This window comes from Coregonus clupeaformis, chromosome 26 (assembly GCF_020615455.1).
Source record: "Coregonus clupeaformis isolate EN_2021a chromosome 26, ASM2061545v1, whole genome shotgun sequence".
NCBI lineage: Eukaryota > Metazoa > Chordata > Actinopteri > Salmoniformes > Salmonidae > Coregonus > Coregonus clupeaformis.
In genome coordinates this window covers 18,957,660-18,976,604 of record NC_059217.1, presented here as the reverse complement: position 1 = coordinate 18,976,604, position 18,945 = coordinate 18,957,660, and the positions used below count along the sequence as shown (strand labels likewise).

The window sequence follows — 18,945 nt, the reverse complement described above, 5'->3', positions numbered from 1 at the left end:
CCCAATGCTGCACATTCCTTTGTCTCATGCCCTTCTGCACACTTCTCACACCTTGGAACCGCCCTCCTACACACTGCTGCCACATGCCCATAAGTTTGACACCTGTAACATCGTAATGTATTCGGCACATAAGATCGTACAGGATCATTTATATATCCTATCTTCACTTTATCAGGCAAACACTCAACTTAAAAACTCAAAAGAACAGACAATGACTCTTCTGTTTTCCCACTCTCGCCACCCTGTTTGCGTCGCACCAAACGACGAGCATCACAAACACTGGGAATCTTCCCCTTCCGTTGGTCAACTTTTACATTTCCTGCTACCCCAGTAATCACTACTTTCAATGGCGCCCTTTTCTTGAGAGCGAAACAATTCACCATTCTTTCCCCCATTTGTTTAAATCTGAGTGCCTTCTCCCTCTGACCAACAGAAACACAAACAATTATCACTAGACCACTTCTGGTTACCCTCACCGATTCCACTTTACCCAACGCTCTTTTCACCCATCTTGAAACCACAAATGGATCAGCCAAAAGGCAAGGGTACACTTTTTCCAAAAACTTCACTCCTACTGTCACAGACTCATCTTTATCCTGACCCTCTGTGCAATCCTTGGGCTACGAGTACTTCACCACATTCACTTCCATTTCTCCTCCTGTCTTCTGCTCACTTTGCTTACATTTCCTACCATTCCTCTTTAACAAACCTTCTCCCTTTTTTCTGCCATTTTTTACAGACTCAAGCTCACAGTCTTCCTCCCTCTCTCTCTTAGACCTCCTCTGCCTCTATTTTTCCCTCCATTCCTCCTCCGTCATCCAGATATACGTCTCCTTATGATAATGCTGCACTTCTCCTGACATACATCTGTTTCTTGCTTTCTCAAGGGACTCCATTTACCGTCGTACTCTCCTGGGGCGATGGTTTGATCTTCAATGTAGCTTTCTACTACACTGTTCCTTGGAGCCAAAGATTTCTACCTACAATTTTTATACTGTTTTTTTCTTTGCAAAAACAGCCAAATTTGCTCTCAGCCTATCTGACCAAATAACAAACATATTTGTTCATGGATGATTATGGGCTACTATTTAAATCGCATATGTTCAATCTTATTCTGCCTTAAACAACTATTTTTCACTTATAAGCCTTGCTCTTTTTATGCACAATTTTTTTATTTAATGGTTTTCTTTTTAATAAAATGTATGTAAGACAGTTATATTGCAAACAATTTTTTTAATAGATTGTCGAACACGGTCAGAACCATGAAATTGTCTTGTCCCTCAGGTCATAAGTTGTGGATTAGTGACATATTTTGAGTTAGAAAATATATTTTTCTGCCACTTTAAAACCTGTTCAACTCTGAGCGGTTGTTTTGGGCCCTGTACAGGGCCTGGTGAGTTTGGGGAGTACACCAGTGGCGGTCAGTGCCGTTTAAGATGAGGGAGGACGATTTTTTTTCATGAGCATGGCCTATTTTCTATTACAGCATATTGGATTACTGTCATTCATATTCCATTCACCCAGTTCAATGCAACAGCGATAGGTTTAGGCTAATACATGATACTCACATTTTCCCTATACCCATCATGAGGTTGCTACAACCTAGCCTATGAAGGAAAGTTTATAACTAACAGTACCAGTCAAACGTTTGGACACACCTACTCACTCAAGGATTTCTACATTGTAGAATAATAGTGAAGACATCAAAACTATGAAATAACACACATCATGTAGTAACCAAAAAAGTGTTAAACAAATCAAAATATATTTTCCCACCCTTTGCCTTGATGACAGCTTTGCACACTCTTGGCATTCTCTCAACCAGTTTCACCTGGAATGCTTGCAGCAAAGGTAACTCTGGGTCTTCCTTTCCTGTGACGGTCCTCATGAGAGCCAGTTACATCATAGCGCTTGATGGTTTTTGTGACTGCACTTGAAGATACTTACAAAGTTATTGAAATGTTCCGTACTGACTGACCTTCATGTCTTAAAGTAATGATGGACTGTCATTTCTCTTTGCTTATTTGAGCTGTTCTTGCCATAATATGGACTTGGTATTTTACCAAATAGGGCTATCTTCTGTATACCCCCCCTACCTTGTCACAACACAACTGATTGGCTCAAACGTATTAAGACTGAAATAAATTCCATAAATTAACTTTTAACAAGGCACACCTGTTAATTGAAATGCGTTCCAGGTGACTACCTCATGAAGGTGGTTGAAAAAATGCCAAGAGTGTGCAAAGCTGTCATCAAGGCAAAGGGTGGCTACTTTGAAGAATCTCAAATATAAAATATATTCTGATTTTTTAAACACTTTTTGGGTTACTACATTATTCCATGTGTGTTAGTTCATAGTTTTGATGTCTTCACTATGTCGTGACGTGACTTTCATTGTTGTGATGACTATAATTTATCGAATAATGACCTACTATGTTTCATTGTTACTAGATTAAATTAATAATGAACAATTAACTCATTAGGAATTTGGGGCACCATGGAAAAAGTTGTTTAACGAGTTATCTTTCTCCTGGCTATTTCCTACACAGTATAATGGATGCAAACTTGAAATGCACAGTATGAAAGCTCCTCAAATTACAATGTTGTCCTTATAACGTTTTCAATGACATCACAAAATAGACATTAATTTTCAAAATTCTCTCTTTCATCACTCCCAACATTCGGATGTTGAAATATACTGTTCCAGTGTCCACCTTTGGTCGTTTAGAGTTTTGGGTGGCAATCTGTCCCTGTAACACAGAGACATTCAGATCGCCAATACTAGCAAAACATGTAGGATTTGGCGCGAGGGGTCATAAACCCCCCCCCCTTTGTCAATTCCTCCTTTGTTCTGCGGGAGAGAGCGGGAGATCTGTAGACTCTGTATTCCGATCTTGGGCTTCTCACGTGAAACCATCACATGAGAGTCATGCCAACTATTATTCTACAATGTAGTAAAAATAAAGAAAAACCCTTGAATGAGTAGGTGTGTCCAAACTTTTGACTGGTACCGTAGGTGCACACAGGTCGAGAGACAAATTTGAGGTGACAGTTGCAAACGAGAGTTTATATTGGACAAATTCAAGTATGTTTATCCCTGTTTTGTTCCGTTTGCTTCCGTTTCAGAAAAGTTTTTCAACAGAATCAGCGGAATAAATACACACCTGATCACGCGTAAACACACAGCCACGTTGTATTCCTTCTCGCATCCATGCGCTCTCCTCCTCTCACCTCTTCCCTTTGCTTGTGGACTTCAATGCACAGCACATCAGCTGTATGTGACCAGGCGACAAACCCTTTCCAAGCCAAACCGCTACACACAGACTACATCGTTGTCACCGTATTAGCTATAGTAAAGTCATAAATCAAATCAAATCAAATTTTATTGGTCACATACACGTGTTTAGCATATGTTATTGCGGGTGTAGCGAAATGCTTGTGTTTCTAGCTCCGACATTGAGGTATATCTAACAAGTAATATCTAACAATTTCACAACATATACCCACTACACACAAATCTAAGTAAAGCAATGGAATTAAGAATATATTAATAAATATATGGATGAGCTATTTCAGAGCGGCATAGACTAAGATACAGTAGACTAGTATAGAATACAGTATATACATATGATATGAGTATTGCAAAATATGTAAACATTATTAAGGTGACTAGTGTTCCATTTATTAAAGTGGCCAGTGATTTATAATCTATGTATATAGGCAGCAGCCTCTAATGTCCTAGTGAAAGCTATTTAACAGTCTGATGGCCTTGAGATAGAAGCTGTTTTTCAGTCTCTTGGTCCCAGCTTTGATGCACCTGTACTGACCTCCCCTTCTGGATGATAGCGGGGTGAACAGGCAGTGGCTTGGGTGGTTGTTGTCCTTGATTATCTTTTCATAGTCAGCATAGCTAAACGCGTTAGTAAACCCGCTACAATCATGCAGTAACGTTACAGTGTAAAGTCAGTAAGCAGTTACACCTGTGGGCCCCGGGGGCATTAAATTAGTAAAACCAAAAGCTTACCTTGATTTGGAAGAGTTCCAGTGTTGTGTTGGATAGTCATAGCCAGCTAGCTAACATAGCATCCCTCTGTTTGAGCAGGGTGTTTGAGTAGGCTAAACTAGCTAGCTGCATTTGCTAGCCAAGTAATGACACTATATATATATATATTTCTCTCTTGCTTCTCCTTCATTTTGGAAGAAATAAAACATTTCAACTGTTCAACTATTGTCTTTCTCTCTCTATGAGTCAACTACTCACCACATTTTATGCACTGCAGTGCTAGCTTGCTGTAGCTTATGCTTTCAGTACTAGATTAATTATCTGATCCTTTGATTGGGTGGACAACATGTCAGTTCATTCTGCAAGAGCTTTGATAGGTTGGAGGACATCCTCCGGAAGTTGTCATAATTACTGTGTAAGTCTGTGGAAGGGGGTGAGAACCATGAACCTCCTAGGTTTTGTATTGAAGTCAATGTACCCAGAGGAGGACGAAAGCTAGCTGTCCTCTGGCTAAACCATGGTGCTACCCTACAGAGTGCTGTTGAAGCTCCTGTACACCTTATTTGCAAAATAGTGTGTTTTAATCAATTATTTGGTGACATGTGACGCTGGGAGATGAATTCACCTTTCAGCTGGACGATAACCTAAAACACAAAGCCAAATCTAGACTGGAGTTGCTTACCAAGACAGTGAATGTTCCTGAGTGGCCGAGTTACAGTTTTGACTTAAATCCACTTGAAAATGTATGGCATGACCTGAAAATGGTTGTTTAGCAATGATCAACAACCAATTTGACAGATATTGAAGAATTTTGAAAAGAATAATGGGCATATGTTGCACAATACAGGTGTGGAAAGCACTTAGAGAGTTACTCAGAAAGACTCACAGCTGTCATCGCTACCAAAGGCGCTTCTACAAAGTATCGACTCATAGGTGTGAATACTTATGTAAATGAGATATTTATGTATTTCATTTTCAATACATTTGTACAAATGTTTAAAAAACATGTTTTCACTTTGTCATTATGGGATTCAGGCTGTAACACAACAAAATGTGGAATAAGTCAAGGGGTATGAATACTTTCTCCCGTTCTATTCATTATATTTCTATGCATTTAATCATATCCGATAGGTGAAATCCAGATAGATAACTTTTGAAAACTGGGCCCTGGGGATAGAACCCGTACTGTCGGACGGACGGGGGCATGGAGAGCAGTCCATGTCTCTGGTGGCTGGAGTTTTAGCAAATTTTTCGGGCCTTTCTCAGACACTGCCTGGCATGTACGTCCTGGATGCCTGAGCGCTCACCCCCAGTGATGCGCTGGGCCTTCTGTAGGGCCTTCTGGTCAATACAACCAACAAGGATCCTCCATGGTGCAGCTGTAAAAGTGCGGCGCAGCGCAGAGCTGTTGTGAAGGAAGTTGTCAATTAAGTGTTTGTGTTTATACAGGACCTCCCGCCCCCACCTACGATCAACCAATCATGTCAATGCGGAGCTATACAAAGCCCTTCGCATTGTTACAACATTTGGGAGGCATACAGCGATGCGGTACGGAGCTCAATTTGGCCTCAGCATGCCTCCGGAGGCTCCGCAATTGCATCGCACCCTCCATACTGAGTCTCCAACCACATTTTTGGATCAAGCATAAATTGGCTCTCAGCCAGCTCTAGGATGAAGTAAGAAGCTAACGTTAAATGGAACCTACCTTAGCAGGAGCAAAAAATACACTGCTAAGTTCTCATAATAACTTTGCTTTACAGAGTAAGCTACTGAGACAGACAGTGATTGGCACTCAGTGGTGAGGCTAAAAGTAATTTATGCTTGAATCAAAAATGTGGTCGGAGGCTTCATATGGAGGGTGTGACGCAATTGCGGAGCCTCCGGAGGCATGCAGAGGCCAAATCAAGCTGTGTACCGCACCTCTCAACATTTTACAATAACAATGCTGAGGTCTCCGTATAGCTCCGCATTGACATGATTGGTTGACGGTAGGTGGGGGCAGTACGTCCTGTATAAACACAAACTCACTTCCTTGACAGCTCTGCTCCACTAAGGGCAAGAAGTATGAAAGCCCTGAAGTCTGCGGAGGCTGCATCTTAGTAAATGCTGTACGGCCACTTCAGATGTCGGATTGACGTGCAGAGACGTTTAGGCAGGCTGCAATGCATGCAGGAGGAAGCAGAGGAGATAGAGAGATCATGGAAGCAAGCAGAGAGCGAGGTTAGTACAGTGGTTCCCAAACTTGGGTTTGGGCCCCATGTGGGGTCCCCTGAGAAAATCTTTACTAATCTTATCAAACAAAGTTAGGAACTTTAAAAAAGAAGATATGTATCAATATGAACATCCCCACATGCCATTGCCTATTTTCCCTATAGGCCTACATTAAAATGCAATCAAAATGCAAACAATAATGTTCTAAGAATGTCATACGTTTTTGTTTTGTTGCTGATGCTACTTGTCAGTGTGAATCATTTCTCATCATTTCTCTGTGTTTTTTTGTAGATCGACTGAGGTGAATGAACCAACAGCAGCCAAGGTGATCATGGCTGGGGTCATTTTTGCTTGTTTTTGCTTTTCTCCATATAGCTTGGCATTCAGGCCAAAGAGTTCAATCTTGCAGGTTTTCATCAAGGATCTTTCTGTACTTTGCTCCATTCATCTTTCCCTCGATCCTCACTAGTCTCCTAGTCCCTGCCGCTGAAAAACATCCCCACAGCATGATACTGCCACCACCATGCTTCACCGTAGGGATGGTGCCAGGTTTCCTCCAGACGTGACGCTTGGCATTCAGGCCAAAGAGTTCAATCTTGGTTTCATCACTCCAGAGAATCTTGTTTCTCATGGTCTGAGAGTCCTTTAGGTGCCTTTTGGCAAACTCCAAGAGGGCTGTCATGTGCCTTTTACTGAGGAGTGACTTCTGTCTGGCCACTCTACCATAAAGGCCTGAACTTTGTATCTGTGCCATTATGGCGTCTGTGACAGCATGGGTAGTACCATTGAGGCTATCTCTTTTTTAAAGTAGTCAGTTTTCTTAGTCTTTTGATGTTTGAAAGAAGTGTAAAGCTAATACTGGTGATTTACCGCCATCTGCAGTGCTGGAGTCTTGAACCAAATCTTGTGTGTCATTAATTAATTGTGACCACTAGATGGTGGTGATATAGCTTAAAGCCATTTACAAACTAGGCAAACCAATTTGAAGAGGAAGACAATGCTCTGCTCTTTGGCTGATTGCTGCCAACCCATAGGAATCACTACATTTTTACATTTTTAGTCATTTAGCAGACGCTCTTATCCAGAGCGACTTACAGTTAGTGAATACATTTTTTTTTTTTATACTGGCCCCCCGTGGGAATCGAACCCACAACCCTGGCATTGCAAACGCCATGCTCTATCAACTGAGCTACATCCCTGCCGGCCATTCCCTCCCCTACCCTGGACGACACTGTGCCAATTGTGCGCCATCCATGAGTCTCCCGGTCGCGGCCGGCTGCGACAGAGCCTGGATTCGAACCAGGATCTCTAGTGGCACAGTTAGCACTGCGATGCAGTGCCTTAGACCACTGCGCCACTCAGGAGTATAGTTGACTACTTTGAAATGGTGGAAGCCTTCAATGGCAATGTCCATGCAAAAACGGGTTATTTCCAAGTAGAGCTCTCTATACCACAGGAGGTTGCTGGGACCTTAATTGGGGAGGATGGGTTCGTGGTAATGGCTGGAGCGGAATTAGTGGAACGATATCAAACATAGAGTTTCCATGTGTTTGATGACATTCCATTTGCGCCGTTTCAGCCATTATATGAGCAGTACTCCCCTCAGCAGCCTCCACTGCTCTATACATCTAAATTATATGGGACGAACCAAACCTTTCACTGATTAAGTAGATGCTGCCCTCTCCTGGAAAAGTATTGCACTAATAAATTAGGAATGGTGTGTCTCTTTTCATTTCAAGATACTAAGCAAAAACATTTGTCTGAACCATTTCTAGCTGTTATGTCAAGTAGTCAGGCAGGGAAAAACGTGTTCTTCTTAATGAGGAAACCTGTCAAGCTGTGTAGCAATATCTTATGTTCTGTGTGTGTGTATAAAAAGCTTACTTTGTCAAAGTACAGTAAGGTAAAATGAGTTCACCAGCTGTGACTACTAGGAACCTGATCCATGATGGGTAATTGTTCCCCTGTTCCTAAATGCTGACGTACCACACAGTGTCAATTTCCTGTAAAACACTTCCTGCTTCCGCTGTCATAAATTCTTATCCATGTATTTCTGTCTGTCTGGCTCTGTTGTCATTGTCAATCCTAATAGGCGGTAGTAGGGTAAGGTTTGGAAGGAGGACTTATCTAGCTACTGCGCAGTCGGCGGAGGTAACTAATTTAATGAATAAATAGCTTGCGACCAATTCAAATTCAATTCCCATACACTAGCTAGCAATCTAGCAAGCAGGTCGGTCGGTCACTGCCAGTTCTCCATATCTGACCCTCCCATTTCTGTAAGAATAGGAAATAAGATTACTATTTGCAACAATTTAAAGTACACATTATGGCTAATTTGCTCTCCATGCAGTTTTGTGCTACACTCAGAAAATCTGGGAATCTGAAGCCTCTGAGAAGCACTACTAAAGCACTGACAAACCAGCGAAGCTACAGTAGCAAAGATGGAGAGTACCTGCATAAAAGCATTGTACCTACAATGCACTACCAGAAGAGTTTACCCAGGTGTGTAAACAAAAGTTAATTTAATTTCTAGCATGTTCTGAGTTTTTTTAGCTTACTTCTACTTACCTCTTGCCCAGTACCCACTGTTGTTACTATCACACCTTCTAGTCAATAACATAAATTATCTCATATATAATTTCTAAAAGTAGGTGACTGTTCATGTCACTAAAGAGAATGTAGGTGAAAGTGCACTAGGTTTTGAATGAGAATAAAGGACGGCCACTGGGGGGAGCTGTACCAGAACACAGCAGGGCTTGAGACAATGACAAGTCACATATTGTCAGACATACTGCTGTAAAAAGATACATGATGCACTGACAAAGTTACACATTAATATGAGATTCAATACGATACAATTTGTATCATGTTTTGATTTAATGAGATGCAAATTCCACAGGCTACCAGTTCCAAAACTGGAGGATACAATCAAAAGGTATCTGGCTGCTCAACGGCCTCTTCTCGATGACGACCAATTCAGGTAAGCACCAGTCACTTGCCAGATAGACACTTAACACTTGAGGTGATGCCTTGCAAATAATAATGTGTCACACACATTCAACTCCTTAAAATATGTTTGCAGTACCACAGAGAAACTGGCCCGTGACTTTGAGAATGGAGTGGGAAAACAACTGCATGAGGAGCTGGTAGCTCAAGACAAGCAGAACAAGCACACCAGCTACATCTCAGGTATAGGTTTCCCATGTTGACAGAAACCTCACAATATTAACTTGCATGTTACTTTGCTTTAACCATTGCTTTCAGAGAAACCTGTATTTTCCATGGTATGGCAACTGCACCGCTCTCGATTGCATGGCGCTACAGAGGGTGGTGCGGACAGCCCAGTACATCACTGGGGCCGAGCTCCCTGCCATCTAGGACCTCTATATCAGGCGGTGTGAAAGGAAGGCCCGGAAAATTGTTAGACTCCAGCCACCCAAGCCATAGACTGTTCTCTCTGCTTCCGCACGGCAAGCGGTATCGGAGCATCAAGCCATAAGACTGCTAAATAGCTAACAAAATGGCTACACGGACTATCTGCATTGAACCTTTTATTAAAATGTTCTCTCTGCACATACACATTAACACTGACACTCCAACTCACACACACTTAATTTATTCACACACACACACACACACACACACACACACTCATACTGACTCTACACAAACGCACACACACTCAACATACAATCATCATACACACTGCTGCTGCTCTGTTTATCATATATCCTGATGCCTTGTCACCTTACCCCTATACATAGCTAACCCTACCACTCCAGTATCCCTGCACATTGTAAATATGGTATTGGCACTGACCCTAGCTTGCTTACTTTCTCATGTTCTTCTTATTTATATTCTCTTATGTTTTTGTTCTACTTGACTTCTTTTTTTGGATAGTACTACTGCATTGTTGGGAGAGAGCAAGCAACAAAGCCATTTCACTGTACTAGTGCACGTGACAATAAAAACTTGAATGCTAATCTTAACTTGTCTCATTAAATCCTCCTCCTAGCCCCATGGTTTGACATGTACCTCTCAGCGCGGGACTCTATAGTGCTGAACTTCAACCCCTTCATGTCCTTCAACCCGGACCCCAAGACGGAGTACAATGACCAGCTAGTGCGAGCCACCAACATGGTGGCCTCCGCTGTGCGCTTCATGAAGACACTCCGCGCTGGACTCCTGGAGCCCGAGGTGTTCCACCTGAACCCAGCAAAGAGCGACACGCACAGCTTCAAGAAACTCATCCGCTGGGTCCCCCCATCCCTGTCCTGGTAATGAAAGGGACAGATACACTTAAAACATTGTATCATTAACAGCCAGATGCATTGCACCGTCATACCTTAGCTTGTGCTAATTGGCAGGATCAGTCCCTAGATGGGCTTTAAAATGAGTGAAAAAGAACAGACAACAAAAACAAGTAACTAATGAAAAAAAATAACATTTTAAAAAATCACAAGTGGTTACATTCTTGATGTTTTTTAATTTATAGGTATGGAGCTTTCATGGTGAACGCCTACCCTCTGGACATGTCTCAGTACTTCCGCCTCTTCAATGCCACTCGCATCCCTAAGCAAGGGAAAGACGAGCTCTTCACAGACCCGAAAGGACGGCACCTTCTGGTGATGAGGCAAGGCAACATGTATGTGTTTGACGTGATGGACCGCGATGGGAACCTGGTGAAGCCAGGGGAGATCCAGGCCCACCTGAAACACATCCTGTCGGACCCGACCCCGGCTGCGGCTCACCCCCTGGGGCTGCTGACCAGCGAGAACAGGGACACATGGGCAGTGCTGAGGGAGAAGCTACTGGCCGCTGGGAATAGAGAGGTTAATATTGTGTTATCCTTCAAGTTTGTAATGTTTGTGTTATGTAACTTTGTCTTGTCTTTTAGCATTAGATAATATTTGTTTTACTATTGAGGACCAAGTGATATCCTCTGGGATCAGATGCACATCTTGTTAATGTATGTATACATTTTTTTTAAATCCAAAATTAAAATTCAATTCAGGTGCTGGGTCTTGTAGACAGCGCCCTCTTCTGTCTCTGTCTGGACGAAGAGAGCATGAAGGACCACATCCACGTCTCCCACAACATGCTGCACGGGGACGGCACCAACCGCTGGTATGACAAGTCATTCAGCATCATCATGGCCAAATGCGGAAACGCCGCCATCAACTTTGAGCACTCGTGGGGCGACGGCGTGGCCGTGCTGCGCTTCCAGAACGAGGTGTTCAAGGACTCTACGGAGAACCCTCTGGTGAACCCTGGCTCCCAGCCTGCAGCCGTGGACTCAGCCTCCGCCGTGAGGAGACTCCAGTTCAACTTGGACGCAGAGCTGGAGAACGGGGTCTCCAAGGCCAAAGATAACTTCCATGCTGCTGTTTCTAAACTCACCATTGACGCCATGCAGTTCATGAAGGTAGATGGATCGGTTGTTTATTGTAGCACTGAACCCGACCATTGTTAAAACTTGATGCAACTGCTTTGCACTTTGATGTTTATTGTTGCTGTCCCCCCCCCCCCCTGTCCTTTGTATGTTTTAAACGTATTGCTGCTGCTGACAAATCAATTTCCCCTTGGGGATGAATAAAGTAATGATCTAGATCTATCAATCGAAGGGCGGGAAGGAGCAGCTGAAGAAGAAGAAGCTGAGTCCGGACGCCATCGCTCAGTTGTCATTCCAGATGGGCTTCCTTAGGCAGTATGGACAGACGGTGGCCACATACGAGTCCTGTAGCACCGCAGCGTTCAGACACGGTCGTACAGAGACCATCCGGCCTGCTACCATACACACACAGCGCTGTGCTCAGGCCTTCGTGCAACAGCCAGGAAAACACAGCATTGACCAACTGATAGGCATGCTCAGCGAATGCTCCAAATATCACGGGCAGCTCACCAAAGAGGCAGCCATGGGTGAGTGCACTACATTTTTCTACAGATGTTTGATTGACTACACCATTAATATACTGTTGACTTTATTTATTCACACAAAAGAAGTGAAACAGAATTGTGCAAGGTGAGAAAATAAACCATAGAGGGCTTCATGTAAATTAGCTTATGGTCTCAAATGTTACCAATGTCATTTCCACATATTAACCCTGTTTCTCTGCATTTTCCCCACCAGCCCAAGGCTTCGACCGGCACCTGTTTGCCATGAAGTACTTAGCCAACTCCAAGGGCCAGGCCCTACACAGCTTGTACCAGGACCCAGCCTACGCAGCCATCAACCACAACATCCTCTCCACCAGCACTCTTACCAGCCCTGCTGTTAACCTGGGAGGCTTTGCACCTGTGGTGCCGGACGGCTTTGGGGTGGGCTACGGCGTCCATGATGAGTGGATCGGCTGTAATGTGTCTAGTTACCCAGAGCGTAATGTTCATGAGTTCCTGCAGTGTGTTCATAAGTCTTTAGAGGACATTTTCTCTGTTCTTGAAGGAAAGCCTCTCAGCTAAAGAAAAGTCCATCTGACTTTTACCGCCACTACAAATGCAAAATTCTAACTTCCACTTCAGTAGAATTTTCACCCAGTTACCCATTCACATCAAGTGAAAATTCGACTGTAGTGGAAGTTGGGATTCGCCACGGGGTGATTTCGACTGCAGTTGTATAGTACATTGGGGTGAATGTCAGGTTTTAAAGGCACTTTCCCTCAAGCGTAGAGTGTGGGTTGGAAGTGATGGTATGGATTAATAAGAGGGGATACCCAACACAAGCTCTGCATGGCTCAGTAGAGGGAATATTCCTATACTGTCAGGTAGATAACTATGAATGTCCATATCAAATTCATAATAGATGCCCAAGGAAATACCAATCAAATACATTCTGAAAAAAGAACAATGAAATCTCCAAGTGTGTTCGAACCAATGTTTCTGTTCTTTCTAACTGGCATTGCAATGTATCTAACAAGAGCCTAGTAAGTGAAGATGTTTCACATTTTATACTAACTTTTATATTGGAGGCCAGTACGTTTGAATGAATGACCTCATGTAGACCTCTAGTTTGATATGGAAAATAAATCTATTCATATATTGATAATGTATGATACTCAGAGTAGCACTTTGTTCTTGAGACCTTTTTTTTGCTGTGTAGCAAGCTTTGTCACATGATTTTTATGACAATTTATAATCTCCCCTTTGCTTTGTGATGTGAAAAATATTTTAAAGCAATACCTCAGACCTTTGCTGTTAAAAGGCAGATTTATTTCCTTTTATGCCTTATGGAATGTTCACTGGTAATTTATTACACAACTTTACTGGGGTAGTGTAAAATAAAATGTTTACGAATTGACAAATGAATATACATATTTTCTCATTGTACATTTTGGCTTGACTGTAATTAAAGCTAGAATCCTTAATTTCTACATCCATTTTTGGATGTGTGAATTATATAACCATTGATTCTTGAATATAACTTATAAATGCCTCATGAGCTTAGTTCAACTGTCATACGTACCCCACCAGAATCCAAAATACAAGTTTGTTTTACTGCAATGTTTGTTAAACATGCAAATTGAAACAAACACTGTATAGCCTAAAAACATGGTTAAAACTATATAATTTTGATACCATGGCTGTTCATAGCTCTATTAATTTGTGAGTGGTTACATTTCTCCAGGCTCATCCCTCAGCTTTGTACCAAAACAGAAGAGGGGTGTCCACATTATCGTTTCGTACATAATAAGCAACTTCTCATTTTGAAAACGGCCTATGTGGCATCGATATGAGTCAGAAACATTTATTCTAGTGTCAAAATGTACAACTAAGTGTAAATATATAAAAAATGTACATGTAAATAGAATAATTTTGGTCATAAAAGCAGTCTCGTCCAAAACGGAGATTTGCAAGATAATTATGAAAATATGGTATGTCACGGAATGAAAGGTACCGTAACAGTTTTCCTTTGGTTGGGTTTATTTCTATCATGCCCACAGCTGGCAGCACCCAAATTATCATCAATTCGGTGAGCAGCTGCACGCAACCCTATCGTAATACCCATGGTCAATTCGATTTGACATTCGATATCCCTATGGGGCTATTTAAGAGACCATCAGTAAATTATACAATGTACATGGGACAATATTTTTTCAATGTCAATAGCTCCAAATTTCAATGACTTAACCTCAAACCAACTATAAATTGTAGAAATTAATATACAAAGCATTTAATGAGAACTAAAATGTGTGCAACATGAAAATATTGTTACATTTACATTGCGTAATTTATTAGCGGTCCTTAACTAGCCGCACAGATAGGCTATTCAAATTCAAACCAACTTTGCCATGGTCACAGTCTGGCTAAAGCTAATTGGCAAAATAAGTTGGCTAGCAAGTCTAGGCCAGGGTTTTGGCAGAGTGAAAGTACAAACGCTTCCCATGTTCGAACACACTCAAGAGACACCCAGACCAAAGGACGCCAAAATATCTCATTCTCAGTCGCATTTCCTAATGAGAATTGAAACAAAGGCTAAATCTGGAAGTTCAGCCCCCCTTTAACAACTTCCTGTTCATGTGTGCTCAGCTGAATGCTGAAATAAACAGACCTCTGTATGGCAAGAGCAACAGGTAGTGTGGTGTGCAATTCTCCAACCTGTTTTTTATACTACCAAAATGGACCAAACAACAGCTATGGCTTCCAGTAAGTAACACTTTAAAAATGTATAGATAACCAAGGCATTTTCCCAATCATTTATTTAAAATAAAAAAAGAACAGATCGATCAAAAGCAAATGTACAAATGTTGTAATCGGCGCAAACAGAAAACATTTTCCAACAGAAAATAAACCATCCATTCCTCTTAGATGGGCTTGATCTTGAAGTGTAGTCCGATGAGACTGAAGACAAGACATTTCAGATCCTGGACCAGGTAGTAGAACACGCGGAGGCCTTCTGGGTCCCTGGAAAACATATGGATTTTTTTTTTAAAGAAGCTGGCACCCAATTCCACATCAACCCGACTATGCAGAACTGAGAGCATTACATAGGTGTAAGTTAGGTATGATTTACACCATTCTGCTTACATCTACGAAATCCTCAGTTCTCAACCAGTGACTATGAAATACAGGCTAGGGGTCCATTTGGAAATTGGAGAAATATATCCTTCCAAGTGTGCCCAGATCATTTGAGGGAGTATTATTACTTACTTTGACTGGTTGACATCAATCAAGGAACCAATCTTGGAAGTTGTGAAGGAAATGTGCTCATCCCCAATGACGATCTCCAGCTCCTAAGAGCAGAAAAGTTAAGACTCTCCCCAGACACCATCAGTAATTCAAGCCGTGATAATAAAACATTTTACTAAATCATTGTAACTTTCTGGGGTTGTGCCCGGGTCCCATCTTGTGCTGAAAGGGTCAGAATTGAACACTGGTTCAATTTCTTTTGTTGGACAGATTTGTTGAAGTCTGATGCGGACGGGACCGAGGTCACAACCCCAAGAGGGCTAAAATCACTGTAAGTAAACGAGCTTGGCTAGACATTGCCAAGAGCACAATAAGTAGGAAACGCTGTGGTTTCCTCAACATCCTCCATGCTTGTGCAAGTATCAGTATTTATTTAGGTATGTGTGAGTGAATGGACAGACCTGTCTGCCCACTCTGTCTGGGGGTGGCCACAGTGCATCGTCTTCCTTGGTGATCTCACTGTCGTCTATGATCCTCTTCAGTTCCTCCATCACACTTTTGTGTACGTACGCCTGTAGTGGAGAACAATCACAATAAGGTATCGATGGCATATTCAACAGCTTTAAGCAGCATCACATAGAAATTGGATTGATGGGCCGTACACAGATCGATGTAACCAAGAAGTCCTTTGTATACTGAAAAAAAATAACATGCAACATGTAAAATGTTGGTCCCATGTTTCATGAGCTAAAATAAAAGATTAAAGAAAAATTTCCATAGGCACAAAAAGCTTATTTGTCAAATGTTGTGCACAAATTTGTTTGCAACCCTGTTAGTGAGCATTTCTCCTTTGCCAAGATAATCCATCCACCTGACAGGTGTGGCAAATCAAAAAGCTGATTAAACAGCATGATCATTACACAGATGCACCTTGTGCTGGTCACAATAAAAGACCACTAAGATGTGCAGTTTTGTCTCAACACAATGCCACAGATGTCTCAAATTGAGGGAGCGTTCAATTGGCATGCTGATGGCAGGAATGTCCACCAGAGCTGTTGCATTGAATTGAATGTTCATTTCTCTACCATAAGCTGCCTCCAATGTAATTTTTGAAAAATGTGGCTGTAGGTCCAACCGGCTTCACAACCACAGACCATGTGTAACCATGCCAGCCCAGGACCTCCAAATCCAACATCTTCACCTGCGGGATTGTCAGAGACCAGTCACTCTGACAGCTGTCTGAAACCGTCGCAGAGAAGCTCATCTGACTTGTCGTCCTCACCAGGGTCTTGAGCTGACTGCAGTTCGGCGTCGCAACAGACTTAGGTGTGCAAATGCTCACCTTCGATGGCAACTGGCACGCTGGAGAAGTGTGCTCTTCACGGATGAATCCCGGTTTCAACTGTACCAGGCAGATGACGTTGTGTGGGCGAGGGGTTTGCTGATGTCAACATTGTGAACAGAGTGCCCCATGGTGGTGGTGGGGTTATGGTATGGGCAGGCATAAGCTACGGACAATGAGTACAATTGCATTTTATCGATGGCAATTTGAATGCAGAGATACCGCGACGAGATCCTGAGGCCCATTGTCGTGCCATTCATCCGCCGCCATCACCTCATGTTTCACCATGATAACGCACAGCCCCATGTCGTAAGGATCCTGGAATTCCTGGAAGCAGTTCTTCCATGGCCTGCATACTCACCAGACATGTCACCCATTGAGCATGTTTGGGATGCTCTTGATCAACATGTACAACAGCATGTTCCAGTCCACGCCAATATCCAGCAACTTCGCACAGCCATTAAAGAGTGGGACAACATTCCACAGGCCACAATCAACAGCCTGATCAACAATGCGAAGGAGATGTATCGCACTGCATGAGGCAAATGGTAGTCACACCAGCTACTGACTAGTTCTGATCCAAGCCTCTACCTTTTTTTAAGGTATCTGTAATCCCAGCCATGTGAAATCCATAGATTAGGGCCTAATTAATTTACTGAATTCCTTATATGAACTAACTCAGTAAAATCTTTTAAATTGTTGCATGTTGCGTTTATATCTTTGTTCAGTGTAAGTTTGATAAGTTACCTCTTTTCTGATCATGACATCATTCTTGTAGTTGCTGTTGTTCGCGTACCTCAGCTTACCTGAAAAGATAGTTACATTCATTGCGTTATCGTCACGTTTGTTGTGAATGCTGATACACTGCTATTGATGCACTGAGTAGTTTTTTCTTGTAACTAGTTAGTTCACATACGTTTTTAAACCTACTGTAAACGAATCAAGCTTTTTTGGATACATCAGTTTGCTAACCAGCTACATAGCTATCTGGATAAAATAGATGAGTGAGGCTATGGTTAACTATGCAAATGAAGTATTTCTGAGGCCATGTTATAACTGAACACACGACTACAAAAACTAGCTAATTGCGCTAAAAGAGATGAAGAAATGCCGCTAGCAAGCAGTCGTTTGCATGCATAGCTAGCTGGCTAATGTTGCTAATTAGTCAAATTGCCGCCTGACTTACCGTCAGGTCTAAACTCAAATTCCAAGAACTCGTGTCCAAACTTGCCCTTGTGCCCGACATAATATCTCAAATAAAAGTCACTCGTTGACATTATAAACCGCAAATTCAGTGTTCGCGCGGTCCTTGAGAATCAACGAAAGCGCACCTCGCTTTCCTGTCGCTAGCTTAGAAAATCCGTGCTGTGGCGCTTCTCTGTGATCTCATACGAGTTGTCGCATTGTAATGATGTCTTCTTCTTCTTCAGTGGGGTTTGTCGGCGGTTGGCATCCAACGTTATGGTGAATTACCGCCATCTACTGTACTGGAGTGTGGGACAGAGACAGGGAGAAACTAAATCCTACCTGCCAGCCCCAATGCTCTTAAAAAAGATAACAAAATATTTGAGACTATATCTAATGACGTTCTACTCAATATACTCTTTAAACTAATTTCCTGTATCCCCTTCTCCCTCATACTAGATCCCATCCCCTCTCTGTAGCTCAGTTGGTAGAGCATGGCGTTTGCAACACCAGGGTTGTGGGTTCAATCCCCACGGGGGGCCAGTATGAAAATGTATGCACTCACTAACTGTCGCTCTGGATAAGAGTGTCTGCTAAATGACTGAAATGTAAAATGATACTACCCACACTGTAACAATACATGTTTCCTGACAATAATCATGCTTTCCTACCACATTTAATGTCTTATTCAACTGTCTGTGTCCCACCCTTAAGCTTGTAAAAATAGCCCCCTTCCTGCTGTCCTCCCCTCCCCAACTTTCCACTGTACTTGAAATAAATACCTTCCCTTATTATCTCTATTCCACTGCTCCTGCCATCTCTGCACCATCACTGTATATATGTATTTTTGCCTCTGCCTTGCTCATTGAAACTTCAACATCAACATCCCCACTACTAAGTGCTTGTTTAGCCTGTTCATCTACTGCCTCGTTCCCCTCCACCCCCACATGGGCTGGGACCCAAGTAAATCTTATCTGAATACCCATCTGTTTAATCCTGCCATGGGTTTGTAGCACCTCATAAAGCAGGTCTTGTCTGCTACGTGAGTCTCATTAACACTGCACATGAATCAGAGCAAATA

The 18,945-nt window shown here is 42.4% G+C and overlaps 2 protein-coding genes across 2 annotated transcripts; one reads left to right on the top strand and one right to left on the bottom strand.

Annotated features, from left to right (window-relative positions):
• The first annotated feature begins 8,240 nt into the window (after positions 1 to 8,240).
• On the top strand, positions 8,241 to 13,537 carry LOC121540473 (carnitine O-palmitoyltransferase 2, mitochondrial). Its single transcript, XM_041849371.2, has 8 exons — positions 8,241 to 8,716; positions 9,114 to 9,194; positions 9,297 to 9,403; positions 10,230 to 10,491; positions 10,710 to 11,046; positions 11,229 to 11,639; positions 11,839 to 12,133; positions 12,345 to 13,537. The coding sequence occupies exons 1-8, from the start codon at positions 8,541 to 8,543 to the stop codon at positions 12,671 to 12,673; spliced, it is 1,998 nt and encodes a 665-aa protein (XP_041705305.1). The 5' UTR covers positions 8,241 to 8,540; the 3' UTR covers positions 12,674 to 13,537.
• A 1,353-nt stretch (positions 13,538 to 14,890) lies between these two features.
• LOC121539934 (protein mago nashi homolog) lies at positions 14,891 to 18,071 on the bottom strand. Its single transcript, XM_041848582.2, has 5 exons — positions 17,866 to 18,071; positions 17,427 to 17,485; positions 15,799 to 15,909; positions 15,359 to 15,441; positions 14,891 to 15,112 (listed from the first exon to the last, which is right to left on the bottom strand). The coding sequence occupies exons 1-5, from the start codon at positions 17,954 to 17,956 to the stop codon at positions 15,013 to 15,015; spliced, it is 444 nt and encodes a 147-aa protein (XP_041704516.1). The 5' UTR covers positions 17,957 to 18,071; the 3' UTR covers positions 14,891 to 15,012.
• Between the last annotated feature and the right edge of the window lie 874 nt (positions 18,072 to 18,945).

What these genes read in the sequence shown, in the direction of transcription:
- LOC121540473 (XM_041849371.2), top strand. Translation starts at nt 8,541, where the DNA reads ATGGCTAATTTGCTCTCCATGCAGTTTTGTGCTACACTCAGAAAATCT. An exon ending in TACCAGAAGAGTTTACCCAG is followed by an intron (nt 8,717 to 9,113) that starts GTGTGTAAACAA and finishes CAAATTCCACAG; the next exon opens with GCTACCAGTTCCAAAACTGG. An exon ending in CACCAAAGAGGCAGCCATGG is followed by an intron (nt 12,134 to 12,344) that starts GTGAGTGCACTA and finishes TTTCCCCACCAG; the next exon opens with CCCAAGGCTTCGACCGGCAC.
- LOC121539934 (XM_041848582.2), bottom strand. Translation starts at nt 17,956, where the DNA reads ATGTCAACGAGTGACTTTTATTTGAGATATTATGTCGGGCACAAGGGC. An exon ending in ATTTGAGTTTAGACCTGACG is followed by an intron (nt 17,486 to 17,865) that starts GTAAGTCAGGCG and finishes CTATCTTTTCAG; the next exon opens with GTAAGCTGAGGTACGCGAAC. An exon ending in CAGACAGAGTGGGCAGACAG is followed by an intron (nt 15,442 to 15,798) that starts GTCTGTCCATTC and finishes TTCTGCTCTTAG; the next exon opens with GAGCTGGAGATCGTCATTGG.